General features: G+C 39.8%; 2 protein-coding genes across 2 annotated transcripts; one reads left to right on the plus strand and one right to left on the minus strand.

The window, feature by feature from the left end:
• Positions 1–1756: 1756 nt before the first annotated feature.
• On the minus strand, positions 1757–14044 carry LOC128381725 (G protein-activated inward rectifier potassium channel 1-like). The gene is made up of 3 exons (XM_053341763.1): positions 13376–14044; positions 2844–3060; positions 1757–2430 (listed from the first exon to the last, which is right to left on the minus strand). Exons 1-3 carry the CDS (start codon positions 14042–14044, stop codon positions 1757–1759), a joined length of 1560 nt encoding a protein of 519 aa, XP_053197738.1.
• A 4587-nt stretch (positions 14045–18631) lies between these two features.
• Positions 18632–26572, plus strand: LOC128381723 (zinc finger protein 281-like). Its single transcript, XM_053341761.1, has 7 exons — positions 18632–18737; positions 21034–21555; positions 21773–21886; positions 22055–22178; positions 23363–23446; positions 23749–23867; positions 24090–26572. Exons 2-7 carry the CDS (start codon positions 21106–21108, stop codon positions 25716–25718), a joined length of 2520 nt encoding a protein of 839 aa, XP_053197736.1. The 5' UTR covers positions 18632–18737; positions 21034–21105; the 3' UTR covers positions 25719–26572.
• Positions 26573–27470: the final 898 nt, after the last annotated feature.

A 27470-nucleotide genomic window follows, 5' to 3' on the forward strand; every position in this document is an offset into this window, starting at 1 on the left:
AAATTGTACAGTGAGCTTTCAAATAAACAAATATACAGTACAAGTTATAATAATATAAATAAATATACTGTATTAACCTGACTTGTATCAGTGTCAATTGACCATTCACTCAGCCCCACTCTCCTTAGATAGTGTTGCTATATATGTTATTGCATATCGCAAATATGCAGTTTGGGGGGATTTAATCATTATTCTTAGTTGTTTTTGAAACAATGGATTCTTGATTTCAGACAGAGATATACAAAAGCAAGTTTCTTATTTCTAATGGACTTCTCTTTTCCAGCTGTAGCTCCCAGTTGTCCCGGTTGTAACTATAGCTAATTAAGCGAAATTCAGTGCCATGAGTTAATTGGTTGAAAATGCTGTTGAAAAACTGACTTTTTAATCTTTCAAGCTTACCCAAAGCTGCATGTCCCTGGTAAAAATTCAGAATCCTCTAATTAACGATCCACGAATAGCAGTGTAAAGCTAATTATAGCCAGATATATGTATCACAAAGGAAAATGTAAGATTAGATGGGTTCTCACATACTCATTGCTATCCGTATAAATGTAATGCAAATTTTAACAGATAATCAGCAAAAGACAATTCAATTCTGGTGCCACTTATTTTTCAGTTGGGGTCCATTGATCCATGCAAAAGATGAGTGTGCAACAAAATAACATTATCAGGAGAATGTCAGTCAAAATCAAACAGTGTAAATACAATGTAGAAAACACATTTTAATTTGAGGAGCATCTCCTCATTACTCCTCAAAGATAGGATGTTTTCATCTGCGGCAATTTTTTTTCCTCTTCACTGGAGCTTATACTTAAATGGATGTTTACGTCACATGCTCCATTAACATCATGATTTATTCATTAAGTCTGTTTCCATTGCACTTTATTGAATTTTGCTTTTAAAATAGACCAACTTTTCTACCTCAGCCAAGAGTAAAAACTTTTTTGATTTTTCAAATTTATGGTGTTTCCACTCAGGTTTTTTTTTTTTTTTAATTCACACTAAACTGACAACCTTAATGGATCTGCTTCTAAACAGTGTATAAATTATGTAACCGCACAAACTACTTTACAGTGTCAGATAATGATGCTCCTTGGCCTTACAGTAACATTAGTTTACTGTTGTGGGTGATCATTTGTTACGTTTATTTTGTTAAAACAGATAGGAACAAACTGCTCATCTATTTCTTTCTCTTAGCTCTTGTGTTTTTTGGTTTTGGAAAGATGAACCAACACCACCTTCAAACCTCAAACTCTTTAAATGAGTATCAATTAGAGCTCTATGTACACCATTTGGACATGTGTTGACAGCCTGACAGCTAAGTTACGGTTGGTAAGGTATAGTTGGGCAATCACTAATAAGGGGAGGGGTTTAGTGAATGGTCATTTCAGGTCAGTCTTATTTTTGACTGCAACTTTGGTGCTTGTTTAGCTGGAAAAATGTGTAGTTGTTTGACATGAACAGAAGTGAAAGAAACAAGCACAAGCGCAGAAGTGTTAAAAGTCAGTGGGGGCTGGGGCACAGATGGTGATCTATCAAAAATGACTCACAGTATGAGCGGATGGATGGCTTATTGGTGTTGTCCTTCTATTTTTGGCAATGGACAACTTAGTAGAGAGCCAGTAAGTAAATGTAAAATACTGGAAAAAATCTGCAGGAAAAAAAACATCACTGTAGTCTTAATTTATGTGCAATGCCCATCAAGCCTGATTCAATTTTCAAAATGTTTTTTAGTCTTAAAGGTAGTCAGCAGAAATCAGCGGTCCGCATTCATTCTGCGCAATTTGGGGGGCAGGTTGTCCTCTGGCCGACCCCCTACAAAGGGGATCTGGACTGGTGTTGGGGTTGGAGCAGAGATGGTGCTAATAGCTCCTGGCAGTCTGTGTTTCTCCAGCTCACTCTCCTCAATATCTCCATCTAAAGACAACAGCTGGACTTGCTCTTCTGGTTGTCCTTGCCTAACAACCGGGATGGAGCTGGACCTCAGCCTCTGAATGCTAAGTGGCAGGTCTCCTGTGCTGGACGCCTTGCCCCCAGGCAAGGCTGCTCCTGTCTTCAGCCCCCTCCACAGGTGCTCCTCCTTGGTGGAGCTCATGCGTTGGAGTTTGCTGGGCCGCCTGGAGATTTGATCCTCGACATGGTCTACACAGTCAGCTGACAGAAGCCTTTCCCTTCGGCCTCCGTGGCCACTGTTACCCAGCAGGGGGGATGTAGGTGTGGCTGTAACAGGCAGAGAGTTGGGTGACGTCAGAGAGGACTTCTCCTCCTGCTCTTTGACACTGTAGGGAGGCGTCGGGACCTCAAAGGTGTTGTGAAACTGGGAGTAATCAACTCTGAAGAAGCCCTCCTCCAGTGACATGACGGGAAGGAAACGATGGGCCCACAGGACTTCATCTTCAGTGTAAGATGTCCGGGCTTGGCATGTCATACCTATAATGGAGAGTAGAGATGTTAGTGTTAAGCAATATTTCAAACACAGACAAGAAGAAGACAAAAAAGAGATGAATAAAAGGGTTGTGCTAGCACGAGGAAAATTGTAGAAAGTGGGCGATTACATAAAAATGTACAGGGAACTGAAAGTGGAGAATCGCTTCAGGCAAAAGAGACAGCTATATGAAAGAACATATGACAGAGATAAAGAAGCACTTGTGCTGTTGCATAATTAAAGACCATGAAATTAAATATTCTTTTGAATATTTAATTTTATAATAGTGAGAAACGCTCTATGCAACAGGCAAAATAACAATGAATCAAAACATAAGCTATAAAGTAAAGTAGTAAAGCTTTTTCAAAGTTATTAGTAAAAATGTTAAAAAAAAAGAAAAGTAATCATTTGCTCTAACCAGTGGTCTCCACGATGCCTTCTAGGATGACGACAATCTCAAACTGTTCATTCATGAGTGAGCGCTGTGACAGATCGAAGAACGGGCTGTTAGTGTTGATCTCATGGCAGATGGTCAGGGGCGACACTAAGAAGAGCTGGTCCGCTCCTGTACCAAAACCCACATCTAGCTCACACTGGTCCAGAGGCAGGAACTCACCTTCTGGGGTCTGCCGAGACTGTAGACACACACATGATCAGGACATATTGCATTATAACTTACAGCCACACAGGATAAAGATTCAGCTTTGATCTCAACAGTTGGGTCTTTAACTTTTTTTTAAAATCACATAATACCCATAATATTAATTCTGAATGTTTAATGCTTTATTTAAACACCACTAAATTTATAGTATATAAATATTTTACTTTGTGAAAACCAACTTTCTAAATTTATGTGGTTTTAGAGAATAAATTCACTTTTTAAAACCCTAACCCTTGTTCCAATTAGACTGCTTAAATTATGAGGACAAAACTCAAGACAATAAAATTGTAAACTTAACAACCTCTGTCCACGAATTTTGGTGTGTGGATTTAAGGGTTAAATCCTAACCCAAACCCAAATCCAGATTAAGTATGGTAATTTTATTCACATGACTTGCATTTTAAGATCAGAATTTAACTAACTGAAACTGAGCAACTTGAACATTGTGAACAGGACAGATTCACAATTTTTCAAGTTTGTCCTAAATGAACATTGACATTTTTCTTGCTGTAATTATTCCTCCTGTTCACACTGACCATTACAATATCTCTTTATAATGCACAAAATGTATTCACCAGTTAATTTGAAGCCAGTATGAGGCTTCAGCCACTCAAATTAGTCAAATCAAATCATTATCTCTCTGTCTTTTTAGTTATTGTATATATATTATAATTCATAGCCACACAGATACTGTACCTACTCGCCTCTCTAACATCTCTGACCACTGTTAAGACCCCAGTGTTATTGCTTTGTTTTTTATGGAACAGTCTGTTATAAATATAAAAGACAACAGAGAAAGCCCTACTGGCATCTGACAAAAATAATGAACAAAGCAGGTGTTCCCGATTCATGGCAGGGATGAATAATATCAAAAAGAAAGCAGTTGGAATCCCTCCAAATTCCAAGGCACTGCTTTGTTGTCATACAAAACAATGTAAAGGCCATTATCCACATGGCTGCAGGGTTTTTATGACCCTGAGGATGGCTGATGTGCAGTCTGCTAGGCCACTTTGCCTGCCAGGATAGTTTTTATGATATCTCTGTTGGATAATATGTGTGACTTTGTAGGATCTTTCATCCAAAACCCCTACAGCTATGGTATACAGGATATGTGCATGCATTTTTTGCAGGTGTAACCCTGATGGGTTTGTAACTGATGCAGTGTTAAGGGTGCCATGAAATAGCTTTGAGAAAGTAATTTTCTTCTGTGATTTGACTTGGTTCCACATGAAATGGTGTGTTGAGGTAGGACTTTAAGTGGGGAGGGACTTGATTTAAGAGCTCAAAAGCAGGTGGGACGAAGTCTGCAAAAGTGGAAGTGATCACACCTGTTGAAGATTGCTTTTATCATCCCCACTTAAAGGAGGAAGGGGGGATGAAGCTGGACATGTTTTTTTCCCCTTGTCTCGGGCTACACTGATGTTTTTGCAAAATGACGGCACTTAAATACACATCACTGAGCCTTGTTAGAACTGCCTGGTGCTAGTCTGCTTTGAAAGACCAACATGTTTTACAAAATGTGAGGGGGTGGCTAAACCCCCCCCCCCCACACCGAAAATGTACAGAGACATTTTATTTAATGGATGTATTTTTCTCAGAGAGCAGGATGAGTCAACAAAAAAATCTTGACTCTTTAAAAAAAACACACTTAAACACACACTTAAATACCATTACAGCTGAATTTTAACAGATATTTGACATAAAGTGATACTATATGACCTGCAGAAGCAACAATACCTACAATATAATGCAGTAAAATACAATAATATCTTTCATATTGTTCTCTGTGCACTAACTGGCAGATATGCTGGGTAAAGTTGAGAAGGTTGTAAAAAACAGTGGTCTCCCACTTCTCTGACATCTCTGCCAGACGCTATGGGTGCTTGGTAACGTTTTATTGTTGGAGATGCTCTGAGGTAATCTTTTACTCTGTGCACACCTCCTCACTGCCAGCACATTAGAGTACTTAAAAACTCTCTGTGGTGGCTTGTCCTCCAAGATAAGTATCATTAGATTATAGAGAAGTGGTTGCTGTTGAGAAACCAAGCTCAATCAAATAAAGTACTCTTCTACCTCTTAAATTAAAGCATGGAATAGGGAAAAGACTCTAGGAAGTGGGTGAAAAATTAAATGTGAAACCTCTTCTCATTTCAGTGGCAAGCCTCATATACTCCAGTAGATATGTCAAAAAATGAACGATTCAAAAGCAAAAGGTGTTTGTTTCCCAAAAAAATGTTCCCAGCGGCTTTCATGCATCCTGAAGACAGCAAATTGGTTTTGGGGAGGCTCCCCAAGGCCTGTGAAAATGCTGATACAAGCCAAATTAATTCCGCAGTCAACATGAGTGAATAAAAAGCACAAAAATGCAGATGAAGTCCTCTTTTCAAACAGATAACATTCAGCATACCTAAACTAAGTCACATTCTGCTGTGGCGCAGATCAAATAGCTCTCCCTGTCGCCTCATGTTAACTTGTATGCAGAGTATTTCCCTGGCCCTTTGAGTGAGGAGCCACTTGGTCCACAGATGGCAAACAGACTGTCATTTGTATTCACTGTGACGTTGAGGACAGAAGGGTGTGACATTTCACAGGAAGACGTCTGTGCCCACAGATCCCTGACTTGCTTTGGTGAGGGAAAGTGTCACCCATCATGCTGTATTAGTGATGGGTGCTCCCTGAATATTCGGACAGGGAGCCAGTGTCGCATGTCAACTAAAGTTAAATCAGTATAAAACTCTGCTAGCATGACAGAACAAAGCTGGAACTCCTGCACCCCTGAAAGGAAAGGAAACACGAAGAGGGAAAAAAGCTGCATAAGAATCACATGCCTCTCCCTTAACCTGCTGTAGGTATTTCCTATAGTAAAAGATATAAACCTTCCACCACCACTGTCTGTATCAGAGTTGCAGAAATAGTTCAACATTTTGGGAAATATGCTTATTCAATTTCTTGCAGGGATTATTAACAACACTCTCATATGTGTGAGCCAAACTTAAAGCTACAGCCAGCGGCTAGTTAGCTGGAATTTGGTGGCATCAAGCTGAACAGACTTGGCAGAAATGGAATATAATATTCATCAGTATGTTTTAATTAGTGACTAATTACCTGAACTGTTTTGTTTTTGCTACCTTAGCCCTTTATATCTATATAAGGAGCAGGTCCTCTTCCATGGAGACTGCCATGCTGCACCACCATGTTTCCACAGTAGCCCATCAGGTTTTTTACATTTTCACATTTTTTGTGTTTTTTGAGGGTTTCACAGTCACAATAGAGTCTCCCACACGCTTGGAAGGGGAGGGGTATTCAGTTGGTTGCAATCTGCAACTTCACCACTAGTTGCCACTAAATCCCACGTATTGGTCTGTTAAGTGACATAAAGAGGAAGTGACATAATGTAAACTTTTAGGGTAGCTAGGAACAAAAGCAGGCAAGTTCTGAAAATCTTCTATATTGTTTATTTGTTGCTTTTTCATGTTAGATGTGATCTGTCAAGCTCAACCCCTCCACCCCATAACGCAAAATAGATATATAAAAAAAAATGTTATTGACATTTTTACTCAATTAATGCATTCTATGCATGATATTTCAAATTGAATGCTTACCATGTCAGGTCAGTTACTTGACCACATGAAAGGATTTAGGATGAAATTTACCACCCTGTCATGTTTTATTGTGACTGGGTGTTACGGGATGTGACGGGGTGGCTTCCCATTTGAATGTGACCAGACTTAATGAAAGAAATTCCCCCACACTTAGATCTATGCAGTATTCACTTTATTTTTGGGATTTTGGTCTATCACACCTTCAGACTGAAAGCTTAAAAAAATGAATACTGCAGAGATCTAAGTGTGCAGAAATCTCTTTCATCAAGTTTGGACTCATTTATGCTTCCAGCACCTTATTAAGACTTAGAAATTACAGCTACATTATCCCATTTGAATATATCAATGTATAGGTTAAAATGTCTGTTACAAGATTAGTGTTTGTGATGTAGGTTAATCACCTCATCTTCTGTTAATCTAACTCTGGAGCTGATGCTAACAGGGCCTTCAACAACAGTGTCACAAGATGACATTCTGTGTTGCCTCTTTGATAACTTGCTAGCAATCTTTCAAGTGCCTGTGACATCCCGTCACACGGAAATCCATATGGGAGCAACTTTTCAGCTGCAAGAGCACCATGACACTCTAAAAAGCTTTTGAGGATGTCAGAGTTCCCACTCTTTTCAGGAAACAATTTTCCAGGACATTCTCACTCACACTGTCAATGAGTAAAGTGAGAGCAGCTTATGCTCATTTATAGTCACATAAGATAAGATAAGAGGATTGTCTCTACCTTTTAAGTTTCTCTGGGCCATTAAAAAAGTTTTCCACTGCATTTTAGATGTAAAGTGCCCCCCTTCACCTACCACAGATTTTAAGGAGTAAACATATTTTTCACCCTGGAGGGATGAATACCATTCTTCCAAAAGATAATCCATCATTTGATGTTATGATGATGGTGGTGGAGGGCACTGTCTAACACGTCGTACTAAAGTATCCCATTGATGTTTAATTGGGTTGAGATCTAATGGCCGTGAAAACTATAGTATATAATTCGCATCCTTTTAAAACTCATCAAACAATTCAGTGATCCCTTGTGCCCTATGGATGGGGGCGTTATCATCCTGGAAGAGACCACTCCCATCAGGATAGAAATGTCAAACTATTCATTTAACCACACATTAAAATCACTTATGTTCATTGTTATGTCCTGTATTATACTGGATATCTTTGCTTTAAGTTGTAATTTCCTTTGGTATTTTGAATTGTTGGTTGTGTGCAGTGAAATGCAAAGTAGTGGGGAATGACTACCCCTAGTAAACCTTAATTAACCAGCTTCATGCTTCTGTAGCAACTCTACGATGACACCTAAATATACATGTGATACATTTTGCAATTGATGCTCCATATTTCTGTATATCTCCACTTCTGGCACTCCTTCCTCCATCTTCTATAAGTGGGAGAAGAAGATGACATAATTTTTTTAAATGTCGCATTTATATATTCATTCATTTATATTCACCCAATCACAAATGTAAATTGTTATTGAGATACTACAGAGAGGTGTCCCATTTGTCAGCAAAGCTAGCACAAGTCAATGTGAATGGAAACCAATTTCCTGGGAAGTTGTATTAAGCCATTGTTTTGAAAGTGATGCTTCTGTTTTTCAAATACTGTTTAAAGCTGCATTGACTGGCACTATTGTTGCAGTAAAATTACACCCCTGCCAAAAGGAAGGAGAAACCCGCTTGACACTGAATGGTTTTAACAAGGTGAAAGCTTTGCGTGATCGCTTACTGCCGCTAAACAGTCAGTGCCACAAGAGGGAAATTAATGGCCTTTGGAAGAGGACCTGATATAGAGGGAGTGCTTAATTTACCGAGCCACCTGAGATTCAGGTTGAGTGAAAGCAGGCCCCGTCCCTGGTGACTCACTTCCTCCTCAGTGTGTGTGTGTATGTGTGTGTGTGTGTGTGTGTGTGTGTGTGAAAGAGACACAAAGAAACATAAACAGTGACGATGAAAGTAAGAAAGAAGTGCGGTGTGTGCACATTTGTCTTTGTTTGTTTGTGTGTATCCAGCTGCAACCATGAGCTCTGAGCTGGGCATCAAATGTGAGGCTCACACAGACGTCCAAATTGAACCCGTTCTCAATCTATGGACATTAAACATGGACACTGAAGCTAATTCCGCCATTTCTTTGCTTTTGTCTCTTCTTCTTGATGCTCATCCTTCAGACAGTGGCAGATGTGGCGAGTCTTGCTAACATGTCTACCTGCCTGTCTAGCTAAATGCCTGTCTATCTGCTGCTACTAGCACTTATCACTTATCTCCTGCTGAGGACCAACCTACTGAGACGAGCTTCTGTCGACATTGACGAGCACCGCCCAGCTGTCACTATCTCCCTCTGTCTCTTTGTGTTTTTGTTCGGTCCTGTTTGCCACATTGCTGCTGTTTACTGTTTCTTTGTTTCTTGTCTGAACACTCTTCTCCTGCAAGGATGAGGGTGTTTCCTCTGTGCGCTGCTGGCAAACCAAACATGTTTCTCTGCTTTACAATTATATGCTGCCAATGCTGCTGGGGTCAGTGCATTACTGCATTCTACTGGTTTATTAATGAAAGCTGCATTACTATTTATGGAAATTCAAGGACAGTTGTCTTTTTAAATTGATATTCATTATGTATAAAGATAAATGCACAGGGAATCATCACTTTTCCAGTAACATTTGTTCTTACATTTGTGTTAAGCCTAATACAAAATAAGTGTCTAACTTAATGTAACAACAATAGCATCTTATGATTATATCATAATCCAACTCACACTCAAAAGATGGGGTCAACCCTGTCCTTTCGAGTTTGACAATAAAGTCTGTAGTGGATGCATACATGGTCAACTGAGGACACCAGAGACAAGTAGCAGTTTGGTTGATGCGACATTCTGGAGTCAGCTTAGAGAGAAATATAGTAGTAGATCAGCATCTATGGGAAGACAGATATCTGCACAGAGTCTACACAGACACCCTCTGATGATGTCATTTCACGCAGATCCACACCTACTTGTGGACATAGAAAGTATAAATTCAGCTTAAGTCAAGCATTTTTGACCAAATAGTCCCTTAAAGTTTAATTTTCTAAAACAAGAGAATACAAAAGATGACATCAAATATGGAAATAAATTGTGTGTGTGAACTAAGTGTTGCTTTCCAGCTCATTTTGTAAAATTGTAAACAAAATAAAACTTCTAATCTAAAACTGCACCATTATAGGATTTGTGCAAATGGTGAGGCTCCATATTTGTAAATATATATTGAAATTAGCCACTTCTTGACTTCTTGATTATATTACAGATTTACCATACGTTTTTGTTACAATGTAAACAAACATGTCAAGTTTTGCTACAGACTTCTAGGCATCTAGAGGTGAGTCAATTAATCAGTTCAACAGAAAATTAATCTGCAACTATTTTGATAAGCAGTTAATAGTAATCATTTTTATTGTAGTAAAAATGCACAAATGTAGCTGCTAATCATTAATGACTGTCATCTAACAGCTTTTGAATTTGGACTGTCAGCTGAACAAAACAATATGTCCACTTGGGCTTGGGGCAATTGTAATTGTAGCAGTTTTCTCTATTTTCTAACAGTTTATTCACCAAATTATACATCCAAAAAAATGGCACCTTAATCAATAATTAAAATAATTGTTAGTTGCAATAAGTCCTACTGTATACAGTAAATAACATGAATGTTGTTTAAGAATGTGACCAACTTTCTTTTTTTTCTTTGCTAAATCCAGAGTATCCAGGTCCCATAAGAATTTACAACCGATGCATATTCCTGGCTATCCCTGACTATTGATTGCAGTTGCCATGTCACAGTGCATTTACACAGCTCCATCATTAGGATTTACTGCACCATGCCTCATTTCTCCACTCAGCTTTGTGGGCAACCCATCAGACAGTGACCTTGAGCTGTGTGCTACCTGAAAACAAGCCACCGCATTGTCTCCACAAAGCAGGTGTAGTACCATGAAGGTGATGTAGAGTCAATTTACTCTACAACACCCCACAGTACAGTTCGATGCTACAATGACTATAGCTTTATGGCCTCTAAAACATCACTGTCTCTGTTAACATACATTAAAAGACATATTAGAACACTTCATCTCTTCAGCAGCTGTGCTACAGTGGTAAATTGCACACAGTAGGCTTCTTAACAGCATCTTCTTTACATCCTGGATCTCAATAAAAAATAAAAAGAGGTTTGCTCTTAAAATAAAGTCACATCACTATGTTTGTTTAAGGAGATTGTCCTTCTGTTCAAGATAAAGAAAATCCATGAAACAACTGAAACCGCTTTGAATAAAACTGTTGAAACTGAATGCAAATAGGAAATAATAATGTTTTTGTTTGTTTACTTTGCGTCTTTTATGTATTGATGGCATATGAATATAATGCTCCATAGCAGCTGATTAGGAGAGTCCTGGATGTCTGACCTTCTGTCAACATGTGAAAAGTTGTGGTTTAAAACAGAATTGAATTATAATGGCAAAAAAATCATCATTTGCCAACAGCAGAATTCACCGGATCATCATCTAAATCTAATCAACTGATCATTGAAGGAAAGTTTTGCTGTAATTATATCATCCTCAGGCAGGTTTATTTACTTACCATACTGTATCTTCAGCTATAAAAGACAGACAGAAGTAAAAGACAAGACTGAGTAAGACACAGTGTAGCCAATGTGTCTATTCTGCAACTGTCAGCTACTGCAGCTTGTTCTGCTTTAGTTGTATGAATCAGATGCAAATCTCAGTTCAAACTACTAGTTCTGCTCTACCAACTACATAACATAATCTAAACAATCACAACAACATCCCCAGCAATATCTGTAATATCGGCCCTCGTGCAGACAAATCTGACCTAGGTCAAACATGACTGCATGCCTCATGGGTAAATAACCCACTGCTTTCATTCTGTTTGAAATAACAGAGAGAAAACAGTACAGCAGGCGTTGCCGACAGAGTATTTAACCATCTGAAGCCTGTGTGGAAGGAGAAAGTTGATGATATTGCATTTTGCGCCTCTGCGATGCTGTGTTGATTAATTGCAATTAAGACACCACATTTTTCTTTGCCTTCTGCGGCTATAATGATAATTAAATGACATAAAAATCCCCATAGAGAGGGCTAATAATCATTAATGACAATAAGTTATAGTGCCATGGCTTTATTGTGTCAAACTAAGTGATATTTATATTGCTAAGGAATACCAATTCAGTTTTTTTCCCTTTTACTTGAATCAAATGAAAAATGAGACTGAACAGAAATAGTTACATTATATGATATTATCAGCCTGGATAATGTCAGAGTGCAACACAAAGCATCAAGTATAACCATATTAATGCACAGTGATACTGACATACTGGGAGCTTTCTGGTGACTTTCCCTTGAGGGGTCAGAGAGTAAACTGTCACTTGAGATCATCACACTACTCGGCAGAGATGACAGAAGCACGCCTGACTCTCCCTGTCACAACAAAGCACTGCTGTCCTCAAGATATCTGCAGATGTTTGGATTGGAGAAAAGTAGATTTCATATATAAGAAGCCTGCAACAGCGAGCAAATTAAGGGGACCACGCTCTATTGAGTAAAAGTCATTTTCTGATTGTCATGAATTGTGATGTGGAAAATATTTTTTTCTGTGCCATTACTTCAGCACCTGAAAAAATATGCTGAGACCAACTCTCATTGAAAATAATGGTGTGAAACTCCAGCTAGAGGTCATAAAGTCTGCAGAGAATAAAACATATTGTTGAGATGACTTGTGAAACCAGGTGTGAACCGGAAAATGCAGTGATTGAAATCAGAGTCTCTGAGTCTTTTCATGTTTTCAACTTTCAAGTTTGATGACACAAAATGCTTTTCTCTTCTCTTTCATCGTAGCCAGCAGCTGCCTCCGCTCAGCTCTCCTTTCATTTTCAGGATTTTTTCTGCACTGAAACCAGCTTCATACAAATCTAGCTCACTGTCAGCTCCCAGTGCTTCAGAGTAGTGGCATTTTTGTCTTTAGGTAAGCGTAGCCTTAGAAAATACAGTCTTTACCTCATTGTGGCCCACTCACTATTGGTTCAATTGATCTTTCAGTCAATAAGTGCAGTTTCCCACCTACTGTCCCCTGGGGGGCCCATCCATCTCATCTGGACATTTGAAGCAAAGGCTGAACTTAGATATACAGCGTGTTGAGAGCTGTTTTGCTGACTGAGGGGGGACAGTTTGTGATGACCCTGACTGTTGCAGGCTCTCCTCCCTCCGGGATGAAGAGGGAGGAGAACACAAACACAAGACAGGCTGTACAACACTGTGTTCATTGTGAAACCAGCACTGAAATAGTTCCTGCAGGGGGTAAATGTAAATGCTCACTCATTAAAATGCATCTTATGTTGGAACCTCATGTTAAAACCATAGCCTCTCTGCAAATCATTGTGGTCCTCAGGGAATGCAATCAATTCTGGAGATGAATGGAAATTCAATGCATGACTTGGAAAGCACTCATAAAACATAATGAGAGCAATTTCAGAACAAATTAAGTGGCTGTCATTTAGTCTCAGCTCTTGATAATGGCCTTTCAAGAGTTGAGATGCGGGGTGAGGGGTAAATGCTCACTGCGCAAAAGTACCTGCTTTTCTAGTATTTTTTTTTGTAAATGTATTGCGCTTCTCAGTTATAGAAGGTATAACCTGTAGCCTACCTTGATGAGTTTGCACCTGATCTGAGCGGACACCATATGGCTGTTCCGCAGGTTCCCCACTCTGAACATGAGGCACAACTTCCCGTCCCGCTGGGAAATGACCGCGTCCTGGCTGAACATCAGCGTCTCTGCGCGCTTCTTTGGCTGCGACATCTTGATAAACATGCAGCCGATGAGAAAAGCATCCACGATGGACCCGAGTAGGGACTGGAAGAGAAAGAGGATGATACCTTCGGGACACTTCTCCGTGATGTAGCGGTGGCCGTAGCCGATGGTAGCCTCCGTCTCGATGAAAAACAAGAACGCGGAGGGAAAGTTGTACACGTTGGCTACGCACGGAGTGTAGGACGAGTTGTGGCCGCCGTGGCTCAAGTCGCCACGGATGAAAGCTATGACCCACCACATTGAAGCCATGACCAGCCATGCAACTGTGTAAGTGAGGATGAAGATGAGTAGGTTCCAGCGCCACTTGAGATCCACCAGCGTGGTGAACAGATCGGAGATGTATCGGCTTGTCTCCCCGCCAAGGTTACCGTGCTGGACATTGCAGCGGCCGTTCTTCTCCACAAACCGCTGCCTCTTTCTCTTCACGGGTGCAGAAAAAGTCATACCCTGATTGGTGTTTACCACCTGGTAGTCCTCTCCAAATTTCCTCCTTATGGCTGACATTGTATCGATCACCTACTTATGACAAACAGTCAATACTTGCGCCGAATCAGCTCTTTAAGCAAGTTTGGTACCCAGTGCCCAAAAACATGCAATAACATTCAGCGCGTGACTCGCATCCTGTGAGATGGAGATGCGCCTCTCTCATGTAAATTAATCGTAAGTGAGCAGAGATTCTGCGCAATGCATGATCCGGAGTCGATCCTTTACGCAAAGGAGTATCTTGCGAGTTCCAACTTTTTGCTCAGGTCTCATCCATTTGAAAAGGAAAACAAAACACACCCCATAATAATATCTTTAAAACAAAAGCTGCAATTAAACAGTTTGATTCAAAGGTGTGTGTGTGTGCGTGTGTATGTCCTTGCAGATCACCAGTGAATGACAACAGCAGACAAATACAGTGTGCGCTTGTGTTAGAGGCAGCACATTCAGGTAGGAGTGACTTCAAATTAAAGACTGTAGAGGGACAGCAGCATGGGTGGTCACTTTGTCTTTCGGTGGTGGTGGTGGTGGTGTGTGTGTGTGCGTGCGTGTGTGTGCGTGTGTGTGTGTGTGTGTGTGTGTGGGGGGGGGGGGTTACAGTTACAGTCAGGGAAATTATTCTTTTTTGGCCTGTATCCAGTCAGGTAAAAGCACCAGAGCGAGTAAACAATGTAAACTTGAAATCAGCCACGGGCAATCTTTCAGTCTGTTGTTAAATATATTTTACACATTACTTTGTCATTCGTTTCCTGATGCCAAGCTTTCTCCTTCTTGAGTAAAACACAGTACTGTACAATTGGTGATTCTCAATACGTGTGTTTATGAGCGGCTATTTGGTGTCCTCTAGTGTTACTGCGGTGGAAGTAACACTAAAGTAATGCCAATCTGAACCACACACTGTAGTGTTCACTAGCATAATCCTGTTTCTGAGAGATGGTGAAGAAATATCTCAACAAACTAAGGGTTCAGCTGCTAATGAACACTTCACACCAAATTATTATGGGAATATGATCAAATGAAGAGGCTATTAGTTGTTTGTGTCAAAGCTGGACCCAGTTGGAATATGGAATCATTGCTGGAATCATGGCTGAGTGCTGTATAGCTTTATTTTACAGCTCCTTTAATTCATTTTTTTGTGTAATTTGCAGGTAGCTATACAGCCCACTTTTAGGACATTTTACAGAAATGTGGAGCAATTTGGTAAAAGGAACAAAAGAAAAAAGTGGTTTAGTCAGTAAAAGTCAATAAATTATGCTTTGACAGAAATACATGGTAGCATATTAGATTTGAATTAAACATGCTTTTCACATATACTACCAAATGACATAACTGTTTCAAAGAAATTAACTGTGTAATTGTTAATTTGTTTGTTTTGCTTTTAGGAAATACTTAATAAGTATTCTGGGAATTATTAGAAAAGTAAGGGATCCGTAGAGTGTTACTGACATTTTTGGTAGACACTCATTCATTATAGAGTCCGAAAGAAACAATCTAATATTCTACCTACCACTTGACACTCAAACATAATGCCATTTTCTCTCTGTAAAAGAATTGTTAAGAATCTTATTTTTTTGCAAATTAATAAACATATAAACCCAACTATAAACCAACATAACCAACTAAACACCTTGTTTTCTAATTTTCTTATCATTTGTACCAAATTGCACCACCCTTTTAGCAAGATGTGCTGAAAATGAACCTTTACATACCTGCCAATTACATAGAAAGTTTTCATGAAGTTACAATACAATTGAAGGACCTTTAAAATAAATTATCACATTTTGCAGAATTGTGATTTTCCTGCAGTTGCTTCATCACTGTCAAATTCTCATCTCTCAGAATTGTGATTTTCCTGCAGTTGCTTCATCACTGTCAAATTCTCATCTCACACAGCCCACTGGCCCTGCTGTTGAAGTGAAAATAAAGGTGCATGAGAGCCTGAGGTAGGGCAGAAATACAGAGACATCCAGTGGGACTCAGGCGAGCAGGAAGTGAAGCATGCCACAATGAGTTGTTCAGTATTAGGTGAGAAGAGTGATTTTGATGTATATAAAATAATAATTTAAAAATACTTCACATACGAATTATAGAAGAATAGAAGCTACAAATACAAACATGTTTCATTAGACTGTTATATGATTGCTGATGAGTGTAAATGATTGTATCTTTGAGATGAATGAAGATCACATGTATTTATAAAGTTAATGAGATGTTTTGCATTTTGCTGGAGGCTCTTGACTCTTGATAGAAGATGTTAAGTGAACTGCAGGAAAGAAAAATCAAGTTTTAACTTCTAAAAGTTGTCAATATTAAATATCAAATGAAAGTTCTGTATGAAACAGAGAAGCTCTCAGGGATCATTATGAAAGCAATCAGAATAACCAGTTCCACCTAGCCCCAAATGCTTCAATAGTTTAAAGGAAAAGCACATTCTCTTCATGGCCAAATGAATCTAGTAGACCTTGGTGAGGTAGGTGCTGTGGGGCCTCTGTGTTGTGTAACCAGTCACTGCTGAATTCCCACCAGGTACAGTACACAATCTGTACCTGGTGGGAATACTACACACAGTACTACACACAGACGCTCCGAAGCAAAGTCCTATGCCAGTATGAATATGAGACCCAAACGTTTTATGTAAACAGTGTGAATACAAACAGATTTTAACACATAGTCCCTTTACAATATAGGTCCAAAAGTGAAGGTGGGGTCTGGAGCACCAGGGAGGTTGCCTGCTTTGGCTTGTTGGCAATCCAGAGCTGGATTTTTTTGTAGGCATGCACCAATTTGATACACCACATTTATGTGACCAAATTAAATCAACTATAGTTCCCTGGGCATTTGCAGAGTTTAGAAAATATTCACTAAGTGAGCACAAACTAAACTAATGTAACTAGGTGCTATTAATCGTTAACTCAATTAAAATGTAATTATAAACAATTAAATGTTGATGCAGTGCCCCTCTACACGACAGGGCTACAGGATAAAGTAATATTGCAGACCTGCCTTAGTTGACATAGCACTTAAGTTATGCAAATCATTTTTACAATCAATTAATTGACTAAGAAGTGACATTCAGTACATGCATGGGCTTTTGCCCACTTTGCCCAGTTGGTAATGCAGCCTTGATTAAAATGAGGTGTTTCCACTGTATCAATAACTGACTCAAATAGCAGCACAATCCTTCACCTCGCACATGTGATTATTGATCTAAAATGGCAAGTTACATCAAAACAACTTGTATCATTATTATTATTATTATTATTTTTATAAATTGCACAGTGCATGTACTGTTTGCACTGTAAACATTAGCACATTAATGGTCAATATGATGTACATTTCATTTCATTCTCTTCCATTTAAAATCTAATCCTGTTACAGCTACTTTCAGACATGATTTCTATTGTACATTATTATACAAAAACCCTGTTTTTAATATGATTCATGATTACTTCATTTTGTGTATATTGTTAGTGTCATGCACCACAACACTTGATGAAAAGATTCAATTACTTTCATATTGTAATCAGGCTTGGGAAGGTTACCTTGGAAATGTAATAGCTTACAGATTACTAGTTACCCTATTCAAAATGCAGTAAATAATGTAACTATTTCATTCATTCTATCAAAATAATGTAACCTATTACATTTGATAATTTTTTATTTGATTACTTTTCTAATTGTCTGACGAATGTTCAGTTCAGGTGTTTTTCATGGATTTATAAGGGAGATAATTTCTCATCTCTCATTTGATAATGTATTCATTAGTTTTGTGATTAGTGTATATTTTGGAATATAACATAAGGATGTCTTGTGAAAAAAGTCAAAAATCTGGCATGGGATTAATTGGTCTATGTCATGATTTATTTAACAAATATTGTTTTCAAAGAATTAAAAACAGCAATATATGTATTCAGTTACAATAAAAAGTAAAAGTTCAGTTAAAAATTAGGGGGGAAAAACTTGAGATGTAACCCCCTTTGTAATCATCAACATTATCATAAATAACTGTAATTTAAATACACATTTTCTCAGTAACTGTACCGAATTACAGTTACATTGATTTTGTAATTAAATTACGTAACGCTGTTATGTAACGAGTTACTCCCCAAAACTGATTGCAATGTATACAGATGTTACATTGGTGTGCGTGTGTGTACGTGTGTTATAATTTTGTACACGTGAATTATATTAGAGCAGGCCTCTATCTGATTGCATAATGATATACAGAGAGGCCTTATTTAAGAGCCCCCCCTTGGCTATAAACAATGTACCACGCAATCCTATTTATTAAATGAAGCCTAAATAAACATCACAGTGTTCAGTGATCTCAGTCTGACACATTCTTGAAAAAAAAATATCAGTAAGGCGGGGTTATTGTAGACTACTGCATTATACTGCATTAATGCTCATGTTAATGTAGCCACATGCTTTCAGTGTGTTTCCATCTTTGAGGCCACCTCTACTGTCCAGTGCGGCTCTCTCTCTCTCTCTCCCTCTCTCTCCCCCTCTCTCTCTCTCACACACACACCTCTGCAGACCTTCTTCTGTCTCCTCTCACGACCCGTCCGCTGCACCCACAATTCCCCGCGCCAGGACAAGATGGAAGAAAGCAGCGACCGCCGGAGAACAATGTTTTGGCAATAAAAAAAAACCCAAAAGCGGCGACTACGGAGGGATTATAGGCACGATTGAAACCAACTGCGGTCATGTGTAGGTAAGTGAGAGACAAAATTGGCTTTTATTCAAGGCGTGAGCTGTAGTTTTTTTTGTCGAGATATACGCGGAGGAGTTGTGTGTCTGGGCGCAAACGGGGGAGATGCGGGGAAAGCCAGCATCATTGTTTCTGTTGCATGGGCCGTAATGCGGGTTTTCAGTCGGGGGCTAGCAGCTAACTAGCTAGCTCATGGCAGCTTGATTGTTATGAACACAGCTGCCTCCGCGAAGCTCACACTCTTATTATTTCAACTCAAGTTCACATGTAACGCAGCCGTCGAGGAGCGTTTCGTTGGATAAATGTAAGCGGTAAGCGTTTATCTGCTTGTAATCACTGCTAAAGTTAGCTATCAATAAATAGCGCCAGCGTCGCTCGCAGCCAGACAGATTTGATTTCACGGGCGTCATCAAAGCTTTGGGAAACCGGAGAATGGAGCAGTCCGTGCCGCTGACCTGGTTTTAAAGCAAACGTGGTGCTTAATTTCACCTTCTCGACTGTTATTATAATCCACAACTGGCCGGTTCATGTTATTTGATGTTAGGACGTTATCCCTTGTTCCATATTATACGCGTTTAAACAGCCAATATGTACGTTAACAGCATCCAAACAAGGATCCTGTTTCATCGTTAGCTATAGCCTCATAGCAGCACTATGTAACAGCCTAAAACGGTGTTACTTGGCTCATAACGGTTCGGAAATGAATAATTTACTTAAAATGCGTTTTTTAGACCACATTGCTTTGAATGTTGGCACAACTTTCTTTGAATGGACGATTTTGGTTTGTAGGGCATCGTAGTCGATTGTTTTGATTGAGACCTCAAGATACGCTGATTGTGTCTCATTGTGGCTACAGCTAACTATGCTAACTAGCTGGCTAACTATTATGCATCACAAAAGCTCATCCGCTTTCTTGTGAACTGAGTGTCGCGTAGCCAAATGGTCGGCTGGGTCTAGATTAAACAATAAATCCTCCATCCAGTTGTTTTCCGTACTCGTTTCGATACACGTCCCCCTTTTTACTCACCCAGCTGCCCCAAAACGAGTCAAATGTCTGACTGGATTTGACCTAAATATCGTTTGTTTTAGGCAAGTGTACTGAACCGATTAATTTACCAGTATTGTAAGCATTGCCGCCAGCTTTTGCGTTCATGTAGGGTTATTGGCCTTATAAAATATAGCATGTGGTGTCGTCCAGCTTGCAACAAATTGTGAAAACAATAGGGAAGTCTGTCTACAAGCTATTAAGCTACTGTACTGATTTTATTTTGGCTATAGTCCAAATCACATGTGGAACAAAATGAGATGTGGATGAAATATTTCAGAAGTCCATTGTCCATTTGAAGTCACAAAAAGGTGTTGTTTTTTTTTATTGCGTGTTGTTTTTAACTTTAGAGACACTTAATTAAAACCCATATCAACATAGATTGCTACCCATCCCCAATGCACTTCTATTTAAAGCTGTTGTGCAGTTTTTAAACTTAAAACTGCGTATTAACTGATAGAAACATTGCCTTTTAACATCATAGCAACTGCATTTATTCATCTTACAATAGAACTATACTTGATGGATAGTGTAGACCAAACTGGGTACTTTTACATTTAAGCTAGGTTGGCTGTCCTCAATTGATTTTGATAGGTAACTTAATTCATCATAATGTTTAGACCTATTTTTTTTTTATGTTGTATTGATTGTTGTAGTGTTTAAACTTTGGCAGACTACTGAAGTAAGCTGCAATGATATAGTTGGTATAAAGACTTAGAAATGACCAGTAATTGTCTTGATTTGGTCAGTAACATGCACATTATATTATTAAATGTTTCCATATTATCTATTCTTGTAAGGTTAAAATGCTGATACATAACACACAATATAAACGGCGTGTATTAATTTTGCTGCTCATTCTTTCAATATTTAACATTATTACAACCTCTGTATATCAAAGTTGTGGCCAAGCGAAAGACTTGATTTTTTTTAATTCAGAGTTTTGCAGTGGTGTAAATTAAATGTATTTTAAGGTTTCCAGTTAGTGTACACAGAGTTTCCGTTGGGTAAAGCCCAATAAATCCAATTAAGTAATTAATGGGCCAATGAGAGGAAATTCAAAAGAACATTGTACTGTACACAGTGCACACAGTGAGGTCTTTGTAGCTGACAAAATGTACTTTACTACTAAGACTTGTCAGAAATGAGATCTTACGAGGACAGTATGCCAGTTATGTTAGATTGTAACTTATTTCTTCATGTCTGCAATTATCTATATTTAACATGACATTTTCTGTCTGTGTTCTTTTTCAGGATGTTCTCTTCCTGCATTCCTCTTTAGATTTATTGCCCTCCTTTTCCCCTGCACACGGAAAAAACACCACCATGAGTATTATCCAAGACAAATTAGGCAATGAGTTTTTGCGCAACGGTGGCATGGACCCCAATTTTGCACCAGGTATGCTTATGTTCAGCCACCTGCCACCAGTCACCAGCTTTACAAGACTGGCCTCCCAGTCTGTCATGGGCGAGCTCCCCCAGGAAATGATCCTGAAGAAGGAACGTGACTCGCCCCCAGAACATCAGGGCGCAACTGCTGTGAACACTGGTGGCTTCCTTCACAGTATGGGCATTAAGCAGGAGCGGCTAAGTGAGCTGGATTACCGAATGCCCCTCTATAGTGGAGGTGGAGGCGTAGGGGTGAACTGTGGAGGGGGCGCGGGGAAGAGTGTCACTGACATGCCGGACATGTCTTTCGGCAACCACCACCAAAATCACCAGAACATGCTCCTGCACGATCTCAGCCTCAGCAACGTCCGTTCTCTTGTTGAACCGGTGAGTTGAGATTGTGGTTCTGAATATTGTTTCAAGTGATGTATTGTTCCTATTTTGTTGAACCTCATATAATCCTTTACCTTTTTTGCATAGTTTTCCCCCTCATCACATGGATAGGAATTGTAATGTACATGCTTTTATTTATAGGTGTTCTTTTGCTCTGCTTTTGTCAGCCATCTATAGACTGTTGTATAATTAATTTGTTGTTTGTTCTCAGATGTCTGGAAGATCGGGTAAAGAGCCAAAAGAGTCTTCAGGGAGAAGAGGGCGCAGGAACAATGGAGATGGACAGGGAGGCAAAGCCAGAAGGAAACGCAACGATGCTGCAAAGGTTAATCACAGTTATCCTAATGTCCGTCATTTCATCAGAAAATGATCTGTAACGTTTAAGTCTACAGCCCTTGAATTTACTTTGCTATCATGGGGACAAATCAACAGATTTTTAGTATTCTTGTAATACCTGCTCCAACTACTTGAACTCATAGTTTTGTTCTTACAGGCCATGATGATGGATGCAGATGGATCCTGCCTGTCCCCCAACTCAAAACCACATATCTGTGAGCACTGTAACGCTGCCTTCCGCAGTTCCTACCACTTGCGCCGACATGTGCTCATACACACAGGTGAGAGACTTTCACTGCTTGCTGATGCTTTACCTTTTCTGTAGTCTGTCAGTATTTTCTCAGAATTAAGTTAAAATATAGTTCAGGTCAAATATCTTGTTTACCAGTTATCATTGGCTTTGATCTTTGACATATTTGCTATTGATCAAACTACTTGCTACTTACTGTTGTATGATGAGAGTTTCAGAAGCAGTGTTAGATCTACATGGCAGCTACTCCATTCACCAGACACACCATTGTTCTCTTTGTGTTCAGAGCTTGTATGCTGACAAAAATGTAAAATGCACACAAGACATAGAAAATCAGAAACAGCAGATACAGCTTAAGCAGGCACTATTTGCTTCCTTCTGCTACTATACATCCCAGAAGTTAAATAAATACAAATATACAACCCTAAGTGTATTTGCAGGGAATATGAATGTGCAAGTTGAGGGATAAGGCTATGTTAGCAAGAGAAAGGAATTATAAAACACAATTTACTATAAATTAACATAAAACATCAAGAATAAAATACAATTCAGACATGTAATAAACTGCACTCTTCATAACAGTTACTCATTTCCTCTTCACCATAAGAACTTGAGACCTCATTCAAAACCAGACAATCTCTAATGCCAGGGATGACTCAATGATTACTCATGTGTTTCTGGATGTCTTAGTCATTCTCTTTGCCGGGAATTTTTCACCAGGCTCTTTGAACTTGGACTCATGAATGATTTAAAGAAAAACAACCTTATTTTAAATCATTTCCTGTTTGCTGCTGATTTCTTTTATAACTATATCTGACAAAAGGTCTTTGAAATTTTGTTTATAATCGCTAAAACTCTAATTTATTAACTGTATTTTTACCCATCAGTCGGAACCCTGGTATATCCATTTATCACTATTTAGATGTGAGAGATGTGGTGTGCTGGTATTTAATATTTTTCTGTAAATGGGCCCTGTCCTGTTTTAAATATACATTGCACATTTACTTTAACATATTAATAAACTGTGGATATGTAGAGTAGACTGTTATGTATGTGAGTCATAGGTCTTACTCTACTTTGGGCATTCAGTGAACCAGGTGTGATAAAACACCACATGCTCATTGTTATTGTAACCATACGATTAACACAATTATATGACAGGATGAGCAATAATTAATGTGATGAGTGGATGGTTGTATATTCTTGATCGCACAGGTGAGAGGCCTTTCCGGTGCAGTCAGTGTAACATGAGCTTCATTCAGAAGTACCTGCTACAGCGGCATGAGAAGATCCACAGCGGTGAGTTTCTGAGCTTCAGATGTTTAGAGTATCTTCCCACAAATATGGCAATTGGAATTGGAAGATGCCAAAAAACTGAGAATATCGCTCACAAAATGTATGGCGTGATTCAAGGTTTGGGTGGGATATATTATTCATATTCATATCATATTACAGTTTTTGAATATGAAGTAATGAATGTTTTTGAAATTCCATGAATATGAAGTTTATAATAGTATTTTGGAATGAATGCCTTCATTTTGTTATTAGTATCAGTTTATTAAAATTTAAAATCCTGACATTATCACTACTGTCTTTTGCAGGGGAGAAGCCTTTTAGCTGTGACCAGTGTAACATGCGCTTTATCCAGAAGTACCATATGGAGCGCCACAAAAGGACACACAGCGGCGAGAAGCCATATCGCTGTGATACATGCCAACAAGTAAGCAACATGTAGTTAATTTTTTAGAGTTTATTTTAATGTTTTGTTTTATTCATGATTCATTGGTGTAAGTCTCCACTTTACTCATTTAAATCCCTTTATAGACCTCTGTCTCAACAAAGTATGTTTTCTGTAATTTAAAAATAGTTTCATACTACTTCTGTCAATTCAGTGTAGAAACTCAAATTGTGTTTCTCTCCTTTTTATTTTGTGCACTTTTAGTTTTTCTCAAGAACAGACCGGTTACTGAAGCACAAACGGACTTGTGGAGAAGCCATAAAGAAGGGCCTGGACCCGAACATGCTGGAGCTCAGCGAAGCAGAGCTAGGCCAGGGCAGCTATTCACTCACTCAGGGAAACTCTACCAGCTCCGGACGCAAGAGGGCCAAGTCCAAAAATGGTGAGGGCGGTGAGCGCAAGAGGAAGAAGAATGCCTCGGCATCAGTGGCAGCAGCCTCGTCCTCTGGGGGGATGGCCCGTGATCTGGGCTTGCAGGACTTCGGCATGGAGCACCCCTCAGGGTCTGGCCCCACCATGCAGGGACGTACTCCCAAATTAGTGTTTAAAAAAGCTGGCCGCAAGGGCATGGACAAGGGCCTTCTTTCTCTGGAAGACAGTACTGACGGACAAAAACTGTTGGGCCAGAAATCTGGCGCCATGGATCATGTGGAAGGTTCTGGCCTTGACAACATGAGTCTACTCCAGGTAGCTGGGGCCAACAAGCAGGGGCCCACCACCAGCAGCAACTACGATGATGCAATGCAGTTTGTGAAAAAGCGGCGCTACCTCCATGCAGTTAACAATGACTATGGAGCCAGCTCACTGCACATGGCATCCCAGGGAAGTAGTGTAATCCAGGGCTCCCTGGGGCCCGAACCCACGCTGGCAATGCTGGACTCTTCGCCTTTGGAACTCAAGCACGACAAGTCTGGCATTCCAGATGAGGTACTGCAAAGCCTGCTGGACCATTATAGCCATAAGCCAGAGGGGACACACCATCATGATGTGACTTTTGACCTGTCAGACCATCCACACCATGTGGACCTCCAGCCAGCAGCCCCTGTTACTCCTGAGTTGGAGGACGATTCACCCAACGGTGGTGATAAGACAGCAGTGATGAGTGAGTACTCAAAGTTCCTCCTGCAGGCCCTGGAGCGCACTAGCCATAGTGGACCCTTCCCCAGCCTTGGTCCAACGGGGCCTTTCCCACTCCTGTCCAGCAGCTCCAGTCCCACAGGGCCCCTGTTTTCTGACAAACATGGGTACACCACATCCCCACTGGATTGTGGCTACCCGCCTGCTGTCTCCTCCCCGCTGCCCATTGTCGCCCCTTCATCAACTTCCTCATCGTCCTCCTCCAAATCCCACTATGGCATGCTCGTCGGCTCCCCCTCCCAGGCGGGCTACCACCTCACCTTGGAATCTACTAGCCACCAGCAGCTGACTCCATCTCAGGAACTGACCGAGCAGTTGGAGAAGCAGCACTCCCCCGGAGCCTTCAACCTACCTCCCCAGGACCTGACTGCCTCGGCAGAAGGCTCCAAGGGGCAGCAGCCCAAGGCTGGAGGGAACACTGCACCCACCAACGGTTCCAGCTACCCAGACCTGTCCCCACTGAACCCCCCTAAAGAACCCACATACCAGATCGAGAACTTCGCCCAGGCCTTTGGCTCCCAGTTCAAGTCAGGGCGCCGGACCCCTCTGAGCTATGGCAATGATCCTGGGGCAGAGGTCGACCACCGAATACGGACTCCAGTGTCAGAATTCTCAGGGTATACCAGTTTGTTAGCTGACGTCAGTGAGCCAGTGAGTACAGGATCAAAAACCCCGACAAGCCAAAGTTTCAGATAAGGGTCAAACGAGGTGAATCCAGTAGGGGGCTGTTCTGTTACTGTCCATACAGTCCCTATACCCATCCTAATTTTGTTCTTGTAGCAAAGTTTTGTTTTTTAAACACTGCCATTAATTGTTAATACAGAAATGACCAGGGAGGGTCTTCCATGGCCTCAAATGCAATTTTTTAAATATTCTCATTTTTATTATGTATTTAGTCGCTTAATTTTTGTTTAAAAGTAGTGATTTTGATATGAACGTAAACCGTAGATTTAAATGTAATTTAAAACATTTAGAGGGTAGCTATGAACTTGCTTGAGTTTTTTTCTTTTTCTGAACCCTTGTGTTTTACCAATCATCATACCATTGTAAAGTAATAATGAATAATGTTGATAATTTCAATAATAACATTTGTGGCAGGGAAAGGCCCAGAATTCAAATGGCAAAAAAGTATATATTGTCTGTTACAAGAAACGTATTAACTCAGGAAATAGGCAAAATTGTGTAATAAGACTTTGTATTATGAGATGCAATTAGCACAGTTTTTACAGGTGTACTTTGAAACTACAAAGCTTTGATTTTGTTTTTGTGTTTTTTTTTTTTTTAACTTGTCAGGACAACAAATTACAATACATGATGTTTGGTTTCTACTGCGTGTAGCTTTGTCGAGATTATGGTACTGTTGTGTTAATGTGAAGACATCCACATTTCTTTTAAAGAGCCACATGTGTACACAAGGTAGTATGAACTGTAGTGGAGTTTAGCCCATGGTGCACACACAGCACGTTCTGAAGTGAAGAGGATGTTTGAATCTACCTGACTGATGTTTTTACAGGAATACAGTGTCAATTGATGGAGACTGTCTAGCAATGCACTCCTCTGTTTGTGCCCACCAGTGGCTGGTAGAAAAGACACAGCTTAGACAAAATTCTACTCAAACATAACTGGGTATTGTCGTTATGGCTGTCTCAAAATGCAATGGACACCAATCCTTGATCTTTTCATCATGCTGTTGTGATTTCTTTTTTTTAAAACAAGTCACCACTTTTCTACTTCACTCCTTGCTGTTCCTTTTTTTTGTCAATGGAATCAAACAAGCACTTTTTTAAACAATTCATCATTGGAAACAACAACAACCCATTCAATTTGCATATGTGATAAGTGATTATTATGCTAATGATTATTCATTTTTAAGAGGAGAAAACTGTGAACAGGGGTTGGGAAGGAGGGAGGGAGGGGGGTGGGTGGGTGGGTGGGCGGGCCTGGGGGGTTTGGGAAAGGAGGGCTGGATTATTGTTTGATAGGGGTTGACTAGGCATGACCATGGGCATTTAAATGTATTTTGTTGCTTTTTCTTAAGGGTAGAAGAGATGGGCGGGGGGGGGGGGGGGGGGGGATTTTTTTTCTTACGGTTTGTCGGGTGATGTTGTAAAAAGATGATTTGCCATAATTTTGTTATACAATATTTTGAGAGTACCTCTTTGTATTTAAGTGTTTTGAGAGACGGGCTGACATGCTGGAACCCTTTTATCTTTAAACCCACGGGTGTGTTTGATGCATACCCAAACCCTTTTATTTATTCTCCACTACCCACAACAAAACTCACAAACAGATATTTTTCGGCAAGTAATCACCGGACCTATACCCCTACTCCAATCCCCTCTTGTTTTTAATTTTTATTTTTTTTAACCCCCACCATTTTAGTAATTGCAAGAAACTGCATCAGTAATACAGCAAAGAAACAGAAAAGTTAAGTTATACAAACTTCCC

The sequence above is a fragment of the Scomber japonicus genome, chromosome 20 (genome assembly GCF_027409825.1).
Source record: "Scomber japonicus isolate fScoJap1 chromosome 20, fScoJap1.pri, whole genome shotgun sequence".
Classification (NCBI taxonomy): Eukaryota; Metazoa; Chordata; class Actinopteri; order Scombriformes; family Scombridae; genus Scomber; species Scomber japonicus.

Excerpts from the sequence above, each read along its gene's own strand:
- LOC128381723 (XM_053341761.1), top strand. The coding sequence starts at position 21,106 with ATGAGTATTATCCAAGACAAATTAGGCAATGAGTTTTTGCGCAACGGT. Across the intron at positions 21,887-22,054 it reads AACGCAACGATGCTGCAAAG|GCCATGATGATGGATGCAGA; the intron begins GTTAATCACAGT and ends TTGTTCTTACAG. Across the intron at positions 22,179-23,362 it reads ACATGTGCTCATACACACAG|GTGAGAGGCCTTTCCGGTGC; the intron begins GTGAGAGACTTT and ends TTGATCGCACAG.
- LOC128381725 (XM_053341763.1), bottom strand. The coding sequence starts at position 14,044 with ATGTCAGCCATAAGGAGGAAATTTGGAGAGGACTACCAGGTGGTAAAC. Across the intron at positions 3,061-13,375 it reads TCAGGTGCAAACTCATCAAG|TCTCGGCAGACCCCAGAAGG; the intron begins GTAGGCTACAGG and ends GTGTGTCTACAG. Across the intron at positions 2,431-2,843 it reads AGGCATCGTGGAGACCACTG|GTATGACATGCCAAGCCCGG; the intron begins GTTAGAGCAAAT and ends TCTCCATTATAG.